General features: G+C 54.2%; 1 protein-coding gene across 1 annotated transcript; it reads left to right on the top strand.

Moving 5' to 3' along the window:
• Nucleotides 1-1,618: 1,618 nt before the first annotated feature.
• TMEM271 (transmembrane protein 271) lies at nt 1,619-2,716 on the top strand (the record flags this gene model as incomplete). Its single annotated transcript, XM_082837682.1, has 1 exon — nt 1,619-2,716. The coding sequence occupies one exon, from the start codon at nt 1,619-1,621 to the stop codon at nt 2,714-2,716; it is 1,098 nt and encodes a 365-aa protein (XP_082693808.1).
• Nucleotides 2,717-15,263: the final 12,547 nt, after the last annotated feature.

Here is a 15,263-nt window from a genome sequence, read left to right as displayed (position 1 = left end):
GCACCGTGGACACTCTATGAAGGAAGGGGCACGACGCTGTGAGTTCTGGGGGACGTCTTCACAGGCCTGAACTTGCCAAACGGGCGGCAGGAACGCGGGTGTGTTCTCAAAGCACCCCTGCACCTCCCCCGTCCCCTCCTCCCCCAGCGCGTTCCCTAGCCGCTGCCACTCCCGCCTCCCCTGGATCCAGCGCAAAGTTATTTAACGCAGCAATTAGCCGGCAGGGTGAGTCATCGGCTCCCCGTGCCTCGCTGCAGCAGCCGCAGCGACGGTGTGGAAAGAGCCGAGGGCGCGGGCCCAGCCGCTCGGCCCGGTGGGACCTCAGAGGGCTTTCCAGAGACGCCCCTCTCAGGCCTGGTTCCGGGAGGAGGATGGGGGCCCAGAGAGGCCTGGGGGAAGGCCATCTCCACGCCCCACGCTTCCCCAAGCCTTCCTCTCCCTCATCGGGAGTTCTTCTCGGCCCGCGTCGGTCGAGGCGATTTACCTTCCCCCGCGCTGCACCCCCTTTCTCCACGTTGCTCTCAGGCCATGAACCGCCTTCTGATGAGTTAACTCACTCGCACCCGCATCTGGGGTAAATTCCTGCATGATCCCTGAGAAGGGCTTTTGAGACTAAAGCGCAACGAGACTCCTCCGAGGTTCTGCCTGAGGCTTCACCTCCAGTTCCGCAGCACTTCCACCCCCTCCCCCGCGCACTCGAGCCAGAACTACCCGGGCGGCGCCGGAGGGTCGCAGCACCTGAGCTCCTCCTCCAAGCCCTCCCCCCCACCCCGCATCCAGACTCCCGCCCTCATCCCGCCAGCAGCCCGGATCACCCCTCCCCCGAGCTCCCCTCTCCCCGTCCCTTCCCGCCCCCCCCCCCCCGCTCAAACCTCCTTCCCACCCGGGCTCTCCCTCCTTCCGCTCTCCCCCAGACTCGCCTCTTCCCCTGTCCTGCAGTCAGGCTCTCCCCCGTAGCCCCTCAGCGCCGGGGCTCCCCTATTCCTGCCCCCAAGCTGACTTCCCAGGCTTCCTGATTTCTAGCGGGCCAGTGGGCACGGAGTGAGACCCCAGCCCTGTGACCAGGGGAACGCAAACGCAGGGTCTCGAGAGGTGGGAGGTGCCGGAGGTGGGGCCTGGGGGCATCAGGGGAGGGAGGCAGGAGTGGGGGGGGTGTTCCCAGAGAGGGCAGGGGCGCCGATAGGGGGAGGAAGGCGGAGAGACGCGGCGAGCGGGCACCTCTCCTTGGGGAGGCGGCAGAGGGGTGTCCTAGGGGCTACGGGGGTTGGGGGGAAGGGGGGAGGGCGGCGCCTGGGCCTGGCGCGCCGGGCCGCGGGTGGTGGTGGGGGAGCTGAACGTCCTGGGAGGGGCGCCGCGGGCTGGGGAGTGGGCGCGCGCGTCCTGCGGTCCTCCGCGTCGCATCGGTTCCCTGCGCGGGGCCGCGGCGGCGGCGGGAGGCGGAGGATGCGGGCTCCGGCGGCGGCGGCGGCGGCGGCGGCGGCGCGGGCCCGGGAGGACGCGGGAGGATGAGGAGGAGGCCGGCGGTCCGGCCGCGCGGCGCCGGGAGGAGGCGCAGGCGGCGGGGGCGGCGGCGGGCGGCGGCGGGCGCGCGGGGTGCGGGCCGGCTCGGGCGCGGAGGATGAAGTGGAGCATCCGCGGGGCCTGCGCCGCGCTCTCCTCCTGCCTCCTGCTCGCCTGCGCGCTCAGTGCCGCCGCCGTCGGCCTCAAGTGCTTCTCGCTGGGCTCGGAGCTGCGCGGGGAGCCGTTCAGGCTGGGGGCGGCCGCCGGCGCCTTCTACTCGGGGCTGCTGCTGGCCGCCGGCCTCTCGCTGCTCGGCGCCGCCCTGCTCTGCTGCGGGCCCCGGGACGCCGCCCTCGCGGGGCCGGGGCCGGGCCCGGCGCTCGGGGGCCCCGCGGCCCCAGCTGGGGCTCCGGAGGCTGCGCCGGGCGAGCCGGGGAGCGCAGCCGGGCCCTCGGGGCGGGTGAACAGCCAGAACCTGCTCCTGCTGGGCGTTCTCGTCTTCATGCTCGGGGTCCTCAGCGCCTTCGCGGGCGCCGTGATCGACGGCGACACCGTGTCCCTAGTGGAACGCAAGTACTCCCACTACTGCCTGCCCCCGCGCGCGCCGGCCGCGGCCCCCGGCCCGGCCCCCGGCGCGCCGCGCGGCCGCAGCACCCTGGACAGCGCCACGTCCGCCAAGTGCCGCCAGCTGAAGGACTACCAGCGCGGCCTGGTGCTTTCCACCGTCTTCAACTCGCTCGAGTGCCTCCTGGGCCTGCTCAGCCTCCTGCTGGTCAAGAACTACAAGTCCTCGCAGGCCCGGCGCGGCCGGCGCGGCCGGCGGAAGGGAGGCCGGGCCCTGGCGCGGCCCCGCGGCGGCCCGGGGTTCCGTGCGCAGCCGCCAGCCTCCCGGGCGCGGCGGGGCCGACGGGGTCGGCGGGGGCGGAGGCTGCAGCAGCGGCCGAGCGAGGCTTCCATCCTGTCCCCGGAGGAGTCGGACTTCGCCGCCCCGGGGGACTGCGCGGGCTTCGCGGCGCACCACGCGGTCTCCTACATCAACGTGGGCGTCTTCCACGCGTTTGACGAGGCGGGCGTGGAGGTGTGCTGCGGGGGGCACCCGTCTGTGGAGCTGCCGGGGTACGCGCCCTCGGACCCCGACCTCAACGCCTCTTACCCCTACTGCTGCCGGCCGCCCTGCGAGGCGGCGCGCCCCTGGGAGCCGAGCCGGGCCTCCTGAGACCCCGGGCCGATCCGGATGTACTGCGGCCGCCTCCCTACCCGCCACCGCAGCGAGGGAGGTCGGGGGCTGGCGGGGCGCAAAGCCAGGCCTCTCCGTGGCGGCGCATCTTCAGGGGCGGTCTGGCCCAGCGCCTCTTGGGGCCCCCCCGCCACGAGACTGGCCCTCCAGTATGATTATTTCTGTGTCTGGGAGGTTTCTCTTCTTTTCTGTGTCTGTTCGTATCCGGACTCCATTTTAAAGTTTACAATAAATGTTTTGGGGTTGGCTCGCCCCACCGCACTTCTCTTTGGCAAGTCCGTTCCCTGGGCGCGTTCCCTGGGCGCGTTCCCTGGGCGCCCTCCGAGACCCAAGTGAGAGCTCACCCAGAGGGTGATTTCGCGGCCGGAAGAACGCTCGCTGAGAGGACAGAAAGACAGAGCAGCTGGTCCTTCAGGAATGGAAGTGAAGAAGCACCAACAGCAACACTTTGTACACGGATGTGCCTGCTTTTGTTGACACTTTCTTACTGTAAAGCTCTCCATAAACAGTGAAAATGTTTGGTAAATTTATTGCAATTTAAAATTGGTGAGTTCCTTTATTAAATTATTGCCATGTTATTGGAGATATTCATCAAATTGGGGTTAGAGGATGTCGACACAAATCCGTTTTGGGGGGAAATGATTGAATTTGGTCAGACAAATGTTGAGTTTGAACAGTTGTATTATGCTAGTTGGTTGACTAAATCCAGCCTCCTTCTGAGGCTAAATTTCTGTGTGTGTATCAGGTCCCATACATTTCTTTTTCTGGAAACTGGCGATGGGGTTTTTACAGCAAAGCTGACCTTATTTTGGTTAATACATATGAACAATCCGATCCTATTCTGGAAAATCACAGTCATAGTTTTTCTGGCAAAGATTATTATCCTGTTGATTAACTCATTAATCTGGTGATTTTGAATATTATAGCATTTCATTTGAAATATACCCCTTAAATAGCCTTAATTGATGTGAAGGTCATACTTTCAAATCATTAGGATATGCATGTGTGTGTGTGTTTACACATGCAATATGAAATGCGTTCCAAATGATGGTGAAGTGTGTTTCCACCCAGTCTTGCAGGCTGACTGGGAGCCAGGCAGGCTCTGAATCTTGGGAAAAGGTGACCCGACTCCCATGTGCTGGAACTGTGGTGGCAGGCAGGTGTGCCGCTAATTCTGAACGTGCTCTAAGCAGAGCCCCACCTTGACCCAAATGGTGTATGCCTCCTGCAGGAGGAGTTGAGGACACACTGTGCGCTGCTAGGGTGAGCACAGCACAAGACGCCTGAGGTGACAACAGCTACGGAAATAATGCGTAATCTCTCTAGAGTGTATAGGGGTCCACTTCTAACTGTGAAAAAGTAGCCACATTTAGCATTAATGTAGCTTCCAGGTGCGGGCTCTGGGGTGAGACCTCTCCTAAGCTCCCAGGTGCACTGCCTGCAGCTCGAGTTCCCATGTACCCAGGTGACCGAGGCCCACGTCCAGCCGGGAACTGGCCAGACTGCCCAGCGGCAAAGGAAACTGCTAGAGAGAGGAGGCCCTCTTTCTACCGCAGAAGCGCAGACCTGTCACCATTCAGTGGAGGTGGCAAAGCCGTCGTGCTGACGCTTGGACGATTACTTTGAAACCTGGGGATTCTGATCGGAGAGGCCATGGGCAGTGTCTTCTCCTTGTTACACTGATGCCACCCGAGGAAAAAGAACCATTCAAAGCCAATCTACTAGGTCCTCATCCACAGACCTCTTCAGATAATGGTCCATATTGGGCCTCTTTCAGCCAGGCTGAGGGCCCGGCCCAACTAGTCCCACTGCCGGTCCTTAAGGCCTGGGGCCCCCTGCCCCCCCACCCCCAGCCCACTGGCCATCAACGTAAGTAGAAAAAGCGATAAGTGGCAGCAAAAGTGACTTGTAAAATACTTAGCCCATCTACCTAAGCCAGATCAATACGGCACTGCCAGGCGTTTCCTGCCCCCTGAGCGAGGCTGCTGCTCCGTCCTGGAGCAGAGCCCTCACTGGCAGCTGCAAGGCTTACCTTCCAGAACTGCACAAGGGGGCAGCCTGGCCAGAGTGTGCCCATTGGCTGGGCACACGGTGGGCTCTTGCGGAAGGCAGCTGGGCAGGGACCCCCGGCACGGAGCAAATACGTGTGCAGCACAGACATCAGATGTCAGACCCTCCTGCATCCTTCCTGTTTTCTGAGGTTCTGTCTTACACGGTCTGTGCAGCTGAAAATGTTAGATGCCTTATGAATCTTTCAAATTTGCAAGCAAAACCAAGTATCAAACTTTCCTTGGGATAGAGCAGAAGGCAGAACGGGGCGGGACAGCAGAGAGCATCTGGGGGTGCAGACAGCGGCTTCTCCCCTGTCAAATGTAAGTTTGACCAAGAAGCCAGATGGGATTTTTAAAGATGTGTTTCTAACCCCATGAATATGGTTAAGTCCACGTTATAGAAGCTGATATAATGATGTGGGATACCAGGGTTTTAATTTTTAAAGTTTACTAGAGGAAAGAAAATCTCAAATGTCCCTACACTCAAATTGTTCCAAAGACCAGTACTCGGGGAAACGAGTGGAGAATCGTGAAGCTGCCCAGCTCCTTCTAATTGGGACAAACTTCCCGTGATGGCTCCAGCGCCCTGGAATGTTACCACCGTGCAAGCCCGTCTCATTCACGCTTGTTCTCCTTTTAGAGAGTTTAAGTTGTTTAGAATTGACTCTTTATGCTCCTTGGAAAATAGTGCCAGTCCTTGGAGCTTTCTTGAAATATGGGTCTTATTCTATTTCTCAGAATTATAATAAACTCTTGGCCTGCTGGAGGTCAGACCAAGAGTTTATTAGCATGGTAAAATGCCAAAATTAAACTAAACACATTTTAGTGTTTTTACATCACTTAATGCTGAGTTTGTAAGTTACTATTTTAAACATAAATGTTGTTTACATTTAAAAGAATAATTTAATTAACACACACATGACACAGTCACCAAACAAGCCGTGTTTTCTTGAGACTGATGAACCAGTGATCCCGGAGTGCCTGGGTTTACTGCCTCCTCAGGCAGAGGACGTGCTCTCGGCAACACAAATCGCAACCACAAAACTGAAGTTTTGACTGATATTCAATTAAACAATCATTTAATTAAAAAAATCAGGCAGATGGTGTTTGTGGAGAAGATGAAACTGCTGGTGAGCAATGTTTTTACTCTTGGCTGGTGTCGTGACACCGAGCAGGTGGGAACCTCCGACGTGCACAGAGGCACACACATACGTGTGTGCGCGCACATATGAACGCACACACATGCACACAGTTATGTGCGATGCATGCATGCACATAGCGTGCACACACGTCACGTGAGTGCACACACACATAGGAAAGCCCACAACTGCACACGTGTGCACATGCATGCATGTGTTCATACTCCCGCACATACACTGGTTTGCAAGCACATGCACCGGTGTATGAACACACACACACACACACACACAGCCTCCCCGGCGAGGTCTGAGGGCCAGGCCAGTGGCCCTGCCTGGGGCACCCAGGAGGCCAGGTGCAACGTGGCGGGTGGAGTGGCCTGGCCGTGGGCTGCTGCTTCCCTTGACAAGGCATCATGTGAGCAGCGCTTGGAGGGCACCTGTGGGTGCTGAGTGGCACGACATAGACCTGCACGCTCCGTCACATCCAGGAGTGGCAAGCTGGTGGGACGGCTCCTCACCCAGAAGCCAGCACAGCACAGCCAGCCACAGCAGGGCTACGCCGGGGTCAGGGAGGCTGGGGGCAGGCTGAGTTCCCAGGCTCCCAGGCGGCAGTGTTGCAGAGACACTGCTGGGCTTGGTGGGCACTGACCTCTGGGTGACCTCCGGGCCGGGGGAGGGCTGCACGCAAGCCCTCAGTGTTGTTATTGCCCCAAAGCACTGTTTTCTCACTGAGATATGCATGAAAATTAATAAATGAGAGACGAAGAAAAATGAATTCTGGCATATGAATAAGTAGAAACTCTTTATATGCCTGTGTACCTGTTTCTATAGGAGACAGAGGCAGCAGCCTAATGTCCATTGCTTTATTTTCTAGATGATCCAATATCTTTGCTTAATTTGCTACTTTTCAGCCTAGTGATTGACAGGAAAAAAACCCCAAAATGGAAAGAAAATGTAACTTTTGAAAACAGTGTCCGTACATCATTATGTCCCCAGTTTGAATTCTAAGGACTCACTGGGGAGGTGGGAGAAAGCCTGGTGGTTCCTGTTGCTGTTTCATCTAGAGAAGCTGCATGTGAGTTTCATGTAGAGAAGCCAAGATCTCCACTTTACCTTTTTATCTAGTATTGATCCTCAACAGAATGTCAATAGAAATCCCATTACTTTAGGATCAGTGAGGTCTGTGTTAAAGCACAACACATTCCACAAAATGATCATTTCCTTCCTGTCTCTGTGCGGCGCTTGTCCTGAACGAGCAGACTGCGTGGTCACGACCACTTGGGCTGTACCGAGGGCAGGAGCTCCCGGGGGGTGCGGGGAATGGGGACGGCTCAGGCACCTGGAGGGGTGCCTTTCTCCCTGACCCCAGGCTGGCTTTGGCCATGCCCTTCCACTATTCCTGCCTGCCATGCCCTTCCACTATTCCTACACTGCCAGCCTGAGCCCTTTCTCAGCTCCACTCCTGATACAACTTTCTCCTAAAACGTGTGTCAGATCGTGCTGTCCTACCCAGAAACTTTCAAGAACTGCCTTTCCTGAAGAAAAGTAAACCCTCGTGGACCTGGCCCAGCCTGACCCTTCAACCTTTTCTGTGGGCCACAGGGGGCTCCTGTCTGGTGGGGCCGAAGTAGATGTGGCGACCGAGGCTGGTGCGCTTCCTTGGGGAAGCTAACGGAGAGGCGTTGCTGAGTCAGACAGGAGAGAAAGGGGCGCGAGGATGTGGGCCTGGACCTTCGCAGGGGTCTGTGCTGCCTTGGGCGCCTGGACGTTTTAGGAGCTTATCTTAGTTTCCTGGGGCTGCTGTCACAAGGCTTCACAAACTACGTGGATTAAAACAGCAAGTATTTATTCTCTCACAGTCTGGAGGCCATAAGTCTGAGGTCAGGGGGTCGGCAGGGTTGGCTCCTTCTGGAAGCTCTGAGGGAGAATCCATTCTGTGCTCCCCTCCAGGCTCCTGGGGGCCGGCAGTCCTAGGCGTGCCTGGGCCTGTGGACTCACCGCTATCTCTGCCCGCCTTTGGTGGCCTCCACCTCTGTGTGTCCTTCTCTGCCTCTTAGAAGGACACCGTTGGCTTTAGGTCCCGCAGACCCTATTTCCAGGTAAGGCCATGTTCTGGGTGAACAAGAATTTGGGGAGGACAGTGTTGAACTATATTGAATCCCGTAGAGAACTCCGTCGAGGCTGAGTGGTTTGCTCCTTCCTTCCTACCTGGGGCCAGCTCTGAGGACCCCTGGGGACAGGCACCCCTCCCCTGAACCGGGGCACAGGCATGAAGCTGGTGGAGCCCTTGTCAGCCCTCAGATGAACATTCTAAAAGAAGCTGAAAGAGTAAAATTAATCCCCCGAGGCGAAAAACTTTCTGAAAATAAGTTCCATTTGGTGTATTTGCAAACATTTTCAGATACGAGCCCCGGAGACTGCGATATTTGGTGAATCCAGCCTGGAATGGATCACCCTCCTCTTCTTGGCAGATCGGGGGGTGGGTGGCCTTGGTGTCAGAGGCTCTCCTCCTGCTGGGATACTCCACTCGTGTTGAGGTGAAAGGCCACGGACTGTGTGCTCCCGGCCGCAGGCTGCTCTGAAAGGGGGCTCTCCCATCTCCAGGCCTCTCTGCCTGGGGCAGCGTGGGACCCTGCTGTGGCCTCGGTGTTGCTCATTTTAAGGGCTTTCTCCCCACCTGCTCTTTCACCTGCCAGCCTTGGTTCCCACAGTCCCCTCAGCGCCTCTGCCCATTCCTGGACCCTTGTCCCCGCCCCATGTCATGGCCCCGCTGGGACGTAGCCTTTGCTGGGAGCGCCCCTCAGGTGCACCTCCTGGACCACCTGCTCCACTGGCCCTTGAGGCAGTGCCCCCTGCCCCTGCCCAGTGGAGCCGCCCACAGCTGTGAGCTCTGCCCCCCTCCCACCTCCCTCACCTCTTGCCATCCCCATCCCTTCCTGGAGGCTGGGAAAAGCTCCAGGGGCTGCCGGAGACCTGGCCCTCACCTGCCCACGCAACTAGCCTTGACGGGGCCTGCGTGCCAGCCCCCGGGGGCCCACACCCGCCGCCATCTCTGTCAGCACAGGCAGCCCCTGATCAAGGGCTAACTGTCTTGAGGGCTCACCATGGGCCAGGCCCCGTGTGGCAAGCACTTTGCAGCCACTGCCTCCCCTAATCCTGGAAACGGCACTTTACGGGTGGGAAAACCGAAGCTTAGGGAACGTGCTGTGTGCCCGGGATGGAGCTGGTGTGAGAGCAGCGGTCTGAGCCCAGTGCTGCCTGGGGCCCGGGCCCCTTGCCGGCTGCAGCCACAAGCAGGGCCAAGGTTCTGTTCCCAAGTGGTGTTTGTGGGCCCAGGCGTGGGGCGGGCGGTGTGACAATCTCCAGCTCCCTCCAGACCTCTGTGCCTTCAGCCACCGGCCTTCTCACTGCCCCCTTCAGGGTCTGCCGCGGACCAGCCAGACGAAGAAGACCAAACCGCCCAGAGCCAGAAGGGAAGGGCTCAGGAACGGAAGCAGCGCCGACGAATGGGGTCAGAGGACCAAGACAACTGCTGGCTGCAGGCAGATTTGATTGCACGACAGCTGCAGATTACACAGACTAGAAAAGGGAAGGTTGCCAGACGGTGCCTTACATCATCTAATGGCTGTCTCGGCTCAGGGTTAACTTCCCTGGGAGGAAACCCATAAACCCAGAATCATCAAAAATAACCTGCACGTGCCGGGGGGGAGACAGCTTTGCTTGTCTCAGTTTACACTCTTTCTGATCTCTGGGCCCTGGTGATTTATCTCCCATGGAATGGAACAAGGAGGGGAACAAGCAGGGACAGTCCCCTCGAGCAGTGGCGGCATGCCTGGCACGTCCGCAGCCTGCTCTCATGGCTGACTGCTTCCCACAAGGGTCCCTCAGGACCCTAAACTCAGCCTTTTGCCAAAACTCAGCATCTCCCTCTTCCTGGTTGAGGGACTCCATCCCTACGCCGTCACCAAGCCCTCAACTCAGCCTCTGCTAATTCATCCCAGTGTTCATTCAACAGCTACCCACTGGGCCAGATGCCGGGAATTCCGGAGGGAGCTGCGCGCTCCCGCCCTGCCGCTTGCCCTGGTGCAAGTGCATGTGCTCACTCTTGGGGGTAAAGAGACTTTAATATTCTTTTTTTTTCCATACTAAGTGCACAAATCTGGTTGTATTTTACACATAAGGCACATCTCAATTTGGACCGGCCACGTTTCAAAGACTCAAGAGCTGCCGTGGCTAGTGGCTGCTGACCAGCCTAACTTCGGACAGTCTCCTCCCCACACGCTTCCTCTATTTTGATCAGTAAAAATGTTAAATACAACGTACCTCATGTAATATAATACACGCATATCCACTGTTTAGATTCTGTTTACATTGCATCAAAAATAAAACAGAAGGGCTTCCCTGGTGGCGCAGTGGTTGAGAGTCCGCCTGCCGATGCAGGGGACACGGGTTCGTGCCCTGGTCCGGGAAGATCCCACATGCCGCGGAGCGGCTGGGCCCGTGGGCCATGGCCGCTGAGCCTGCGCATCCGGAGCCTGTGCTCCGCAACGGGAGAGGCCACAGCGGTGAGAGGCCCGCGTACCACAAAAAAATAAATAAATAAAAATAAATAAAACAGAAAACTCTTAACAGTCTAAAATGTCATTCCCCATACTTGGTCCCCATTTCTCTTCTATTTCTGAAGATGTAAAGTGGTACATGGGCAGCCAGGGTGTCCCCCTTATCCTCTGGGTCACCACTCACCTCTCGTTGGTTGTGGGTCATGCCCGGGGTGTTTTCGTGCTTCCACAACAAAAGTGTGTGTCTGTGCATATTATATAGTGCGGCTTTGAATTTTTTTTTTAATTGAACTATAGTTGATTTACAATGTTGTGTTAATTTCTGCTGTACAGCAAAGTGATTCAGTTATACATATATATACATTTTTTGATATTCTTTTCCATTATGGTTTGTCACAGGATATTGAATATAGTTCCCTGTGCTATACAGTGGGACCTTGTTTTTTACCCATCCTGTATATACTAGTTTGCATCTGCTCATCCCAAACTCCCACTCCCTCCCCCTTGGCAACCACAAGTCTGTTCTCTATGTCTGTGAGTATGTTTCTGCTTTGTAAATGAGTTCATTTGTGTCATATTTTAGATTCCACATATAAGTGATATCATAGAGTATTTGTCTTTCTCTTTCTGACGTACTTCACTTAGTATGAGAATCTCTAGGTCCAACCGTTTGCTGCAAATGGCATTATTTCGTTCTATTTTATGGCTGAGTAATATTCCATTGTATATAGTACTACATCTTCTTTATCCATTCCTCTGTCGATGGATATTTAGGTTGCTTCCGTGTCTTGGCTACTGTAAATAGTGCTGCAGTGAACATTGGGGTGCACGTTTTTAAACTTTACATAATGGTGTCATACTGAGAAGAGTTCCTGGACCCAATTTCAATGACTGTGTGTGGAGGCTTCTTCACACCAAGCAGTTCTTGATGCCAGCGTGGAATCTGAGAATTCCACTCAATTCTGACACTATCAACCCAGAGGTAGAGTCTGATTTTGCCCTCCACTTCAGACACCAAACACAAGTCCAGGTTGTACCTCTGACCGACTGACTATCAATCAGAGGTTCCCATGAGTCCCTCCTCTGGGTCGTTCCATTAATTTGCTAGAATGGCTCAGAGAACTCAGGAAAACCTTATGTTTACTCAGTAGTTTAACGATTTATTATTAAAGGATATTAAAGGATATGAATCAACAACCAGATGAAGAGACACACAGGGCCAGGTCCTGAACAGAGGCACTTCTGTCTTTGTGGAGCTGGGGGCCCAGCACGGTGCCACCAGGAACCTTCCTGGTTCCCTGACATGGAAACTCTCCAAAAAGGGTCAAAAAGAACTCCTTTTTTTTGGTTTTTATGGAGGCTTCATTAAACATAGTCATGATTGACTAAGTCATTGGCCAAGAGTGATTGACTCAACCTCAGCCCCTCCCCTCCCCTCCCCAGAAATGAGGGGGTGGGACTGAAAGTTCCAGCCCCCTAATCACCTGGCTGGTTCTCCTGGCAACCAGCCCCCATCCTGGGCTGGGATACAAAAGTCACCTCATTAACATAAACCCAATTGTGATAGAAAGGGCTTGTTACAGATAACAGGACAGCCGCTTCACCTTCATGGCCATGAAACACTTTCAGAAACTGAAGACAAGAGGCCAAATATTATAACAAAGGATACTCCCGTTGCTCTCATCGATATGAAAATTCCAAGGGTTTTGGGAACTGGAAGCCAGGAACTGTGGGTGAAGAGCAAATATATCTGAGAAACACATTTTCATCACATGCACATTTTGTAAATGATAATATCGCAGGACACGTAGTGTGTTAACCACATCATGTCTTTGAGATTTGTTTGTGGTCTTACTGGAATTCTTGTTCCCGTATTCTAACTGCTGTGCTGTGTGTCCGATCGTGTAGCCAACCCTGAGCTCATTTGCCATTTCCCCACTGAGTCACTCCTAAGGGATTTCCTTTTTCCCCTTACAATCCGTGCTGCACAAAACCCCTCACCTGTCTCATTCCCAGGGAAGGCTTCTCTAAGCCCCACACTCAGGTGTGTTCCTGGGGCCTGTGCCTTTCTGCCCTCCCAGGAGCTGCACCGTGGGGGCTCTGGGTAGGCGTGTGTAGGGCCTGCCCGCCCTGCAGCTCAGGGTCGTCTCCTGAACCTCCCTCAGAGACCCTCGTGTTTCCTCTTGTTAGTTGCTGTGAAATGGTATCTCACAGTTTTCACCTGCCTTTCCACAGTTACTAGTGAGGTATTGACTGCTCTGTAACTCCTACATTCTTATTCTCTAGCATGAAAAAAAATTGCTTGTCTTTTTACTGATTGATTTCTAGACACATACGCTGGGTACACTACTCCTTATCCCAGAGCTGAGTTGCCTTTTCGTTTGTTTGGGGTGTCATTTGTCAAAAAGTAAATCACATTTATTAATCCTTTCCTATATGGCTTGTGATAAATAAAGAAAACGCAGATTAAGTCATCAGCCGCTGCAGTGCTGACCGACACGCAGCCTGAGAGGAATTTAGGAAGAAAGCAGGATGGGCGATCTGTGCTTTGGACAAGCAGTCTCCTTAGATCATTAGGTGCATGTCTCAGGAAGAATTTTAATGAAGCCAGGCTCTTGCATCTTCCCCTACATAGAAAAGCCCTGAAAGCTTTAACTTGAGATGCCTGTTCTTTGTGAATAGCAGTAGTCTTTTACCAGGATGTAAGCTTTACTGCGCGTGTTCCCAGGCCAAAGATGATATATAAACTAGGCTTCTCCCCTGACCCCTTCAGAGCAGTCTCTCAGAGCTACTGAGTGGCTGTCTCCCAGGCCGCTGTCCTCCGTAAGGTCCCTGAATAAAACTTAAGCTCACAACACATATGTTGTGCACTTTTCTGTAAGTCGACGCTTGTCTTCTCGTTTCTCGCTTAAGAAATTCTCCCTATCCTGGTGGCTTGTTGTTTTTGTTTTTTTTTGTTTTTTTTGGCCCCACAGACTCTTCGTTGCAGGGTTCGGGCTTCTCTCTAGTTGTAGTGCGCGGGCTAAGTAGTTGCGGTGTGCGGGCGTAGTTGCGGTGCGCTGTCTCAGTTGCCCCGCGGCATGTGGGATCTCAGTTCCCTGACCAGGGATCAACCCGTGGCCCCTGCATTGGAAAGCAGATTCTTGACCACTGGACCACCAGGGAAGTCCCTATCCTGATGTTTTAAAGATATTTTTCCTTTTCTTGTAAAAGTTTTACAGTTTTGCTTTTATATTTAAGTTGTTGGGGCCCAGGGTAGGCTGCCCCAAAATGTGCCTTAATGGCATGTGGATTATTTAGAATTAAAGTTACTTAAGAAATGGCCAATGCAAAAGGGACACTCTGAACGTCCTCAATGTGCCCTGAAAGCAGGAAATAAGTCTCCCATGTGAAGGTGCCCTCCCTGCATCTGGACATAGAAGGACACCCTTATCTCCAGGGACAGGGAATTAGGACTGAGAAGCCTGTCTAAACAAACCTTGTTACTTTTAAAATTTATTCCCCCAGCCCAGACTCTGCTTAAAGCAGATTCTTCACTAATTGAGCACTAAAGCCGAAGTTTTTTGTCCTCTCAATCCTTCACAAGATTGATAGTTTCTTTGTCTAAACAGTATAAAACCTGCCTACTTTGGCCACTTCTTAGGTACTATTTCTATGAGACCTCTGTGCACATGTATTAAATTTTGTTTCTTTTTCTCCTGTTAATCTGTCTTGAGTCAGTTTTATTACTAGTCCAGCCACAAGAACTCACGAGGGATAGAGTGAGAAAGTTCCCTCTCCCCAATAAGGCCTTTAATCCATCTGGGAAGCTATCTTTGTTTATAATTTAAGGTAGAGATCTCACTTTATCCTTTATTATTAGATATAAATGTACGTGTTAGCCAACATTTTAGAATCTGAGGTGAGACCTGATTAAAATAAAAGGGTGTTTATTTGGGGTTTGTTAGGACTGTAGCCCAGGAGACACAGATTCAAGATGACTTGCATTGTGTTCTGTGGGACTACAAAACGGGGGATGCGTATGAAGGCAAAATCAGCAAGGTTACAGTTAGTTAAATGAGTTTTTTATCAAGAATGTAACTGGAGCTGGCAAGAAGTAAGGATGCTAGTTAAGCAAGGATTGGTTGGAGTCCGAAATGTTTGCATAGTTAGAAGGGGAGACCTTGAGATCATAAGGTTACAGCTGGCAGTGGCCAGCAGATACTGTCTTGAGAACGGCTGGTGGTGTCCTTGAGTTTAATACGGTTCAGAAAGTTCACGTTCTCAGTGGTGCAGGTAGTGTCTGAGACCAGGTCCTCAGTGGTTGCCTGACTCCATTTTCGTATGCCTTGAGGCAGGAGATAGATGGGCCCCAGGCTGAGCAGCTGGAGTCTGTCCCCCGTGGGCAGATCCTGCCGGATGAAGAGGCTGACGAGCTGAGCCCCGCCCAGATAAGAGGCCACGTATTTCCCATTCTTGAGGTCAAGGAGACCTTCCCGACTACACACGCACAGAAAGACTCCTTGGAGGTCAAAAAGGGAGTGATGTCAACCTACCCATAGGCCTCCTCACTAGAATCCATCTTGGCTAAGAGATGCATGCACATACATGGGAGAATCCTGAGATAAAACAAATACGGACTCCAAATGAGGCAAAGCAAGATGATTGGCCAAAGGAAACCTGGAAGGAATGCCCCATAAAAGTGATTCAAACTACCACGAAGGGGCTTCCCTGGTGGCACAGTGGTTGAGAGTCCGCCTGCCGATGCAGGGGACGCGGGTTCGTGCCCCGGTCCGGG

This window comes from Leucopleurus acutus, assembly GCF_964270905.1.
Source record: "Leucopleurus acutus genome assembly, chromosome: 4".
NCBI classification, from domain to species: domain Eukaryota; kingdom Metazoa; phylum Chordata; class Mammalia; order Artiodactyla; family Delphinidae; genus Leucopleurus; species Leucopleurus acutus.
Note: the sequence above shows the minus strand (reverse complement) of the source record. Positions and strands in the feature narration are given on the sequence as shown.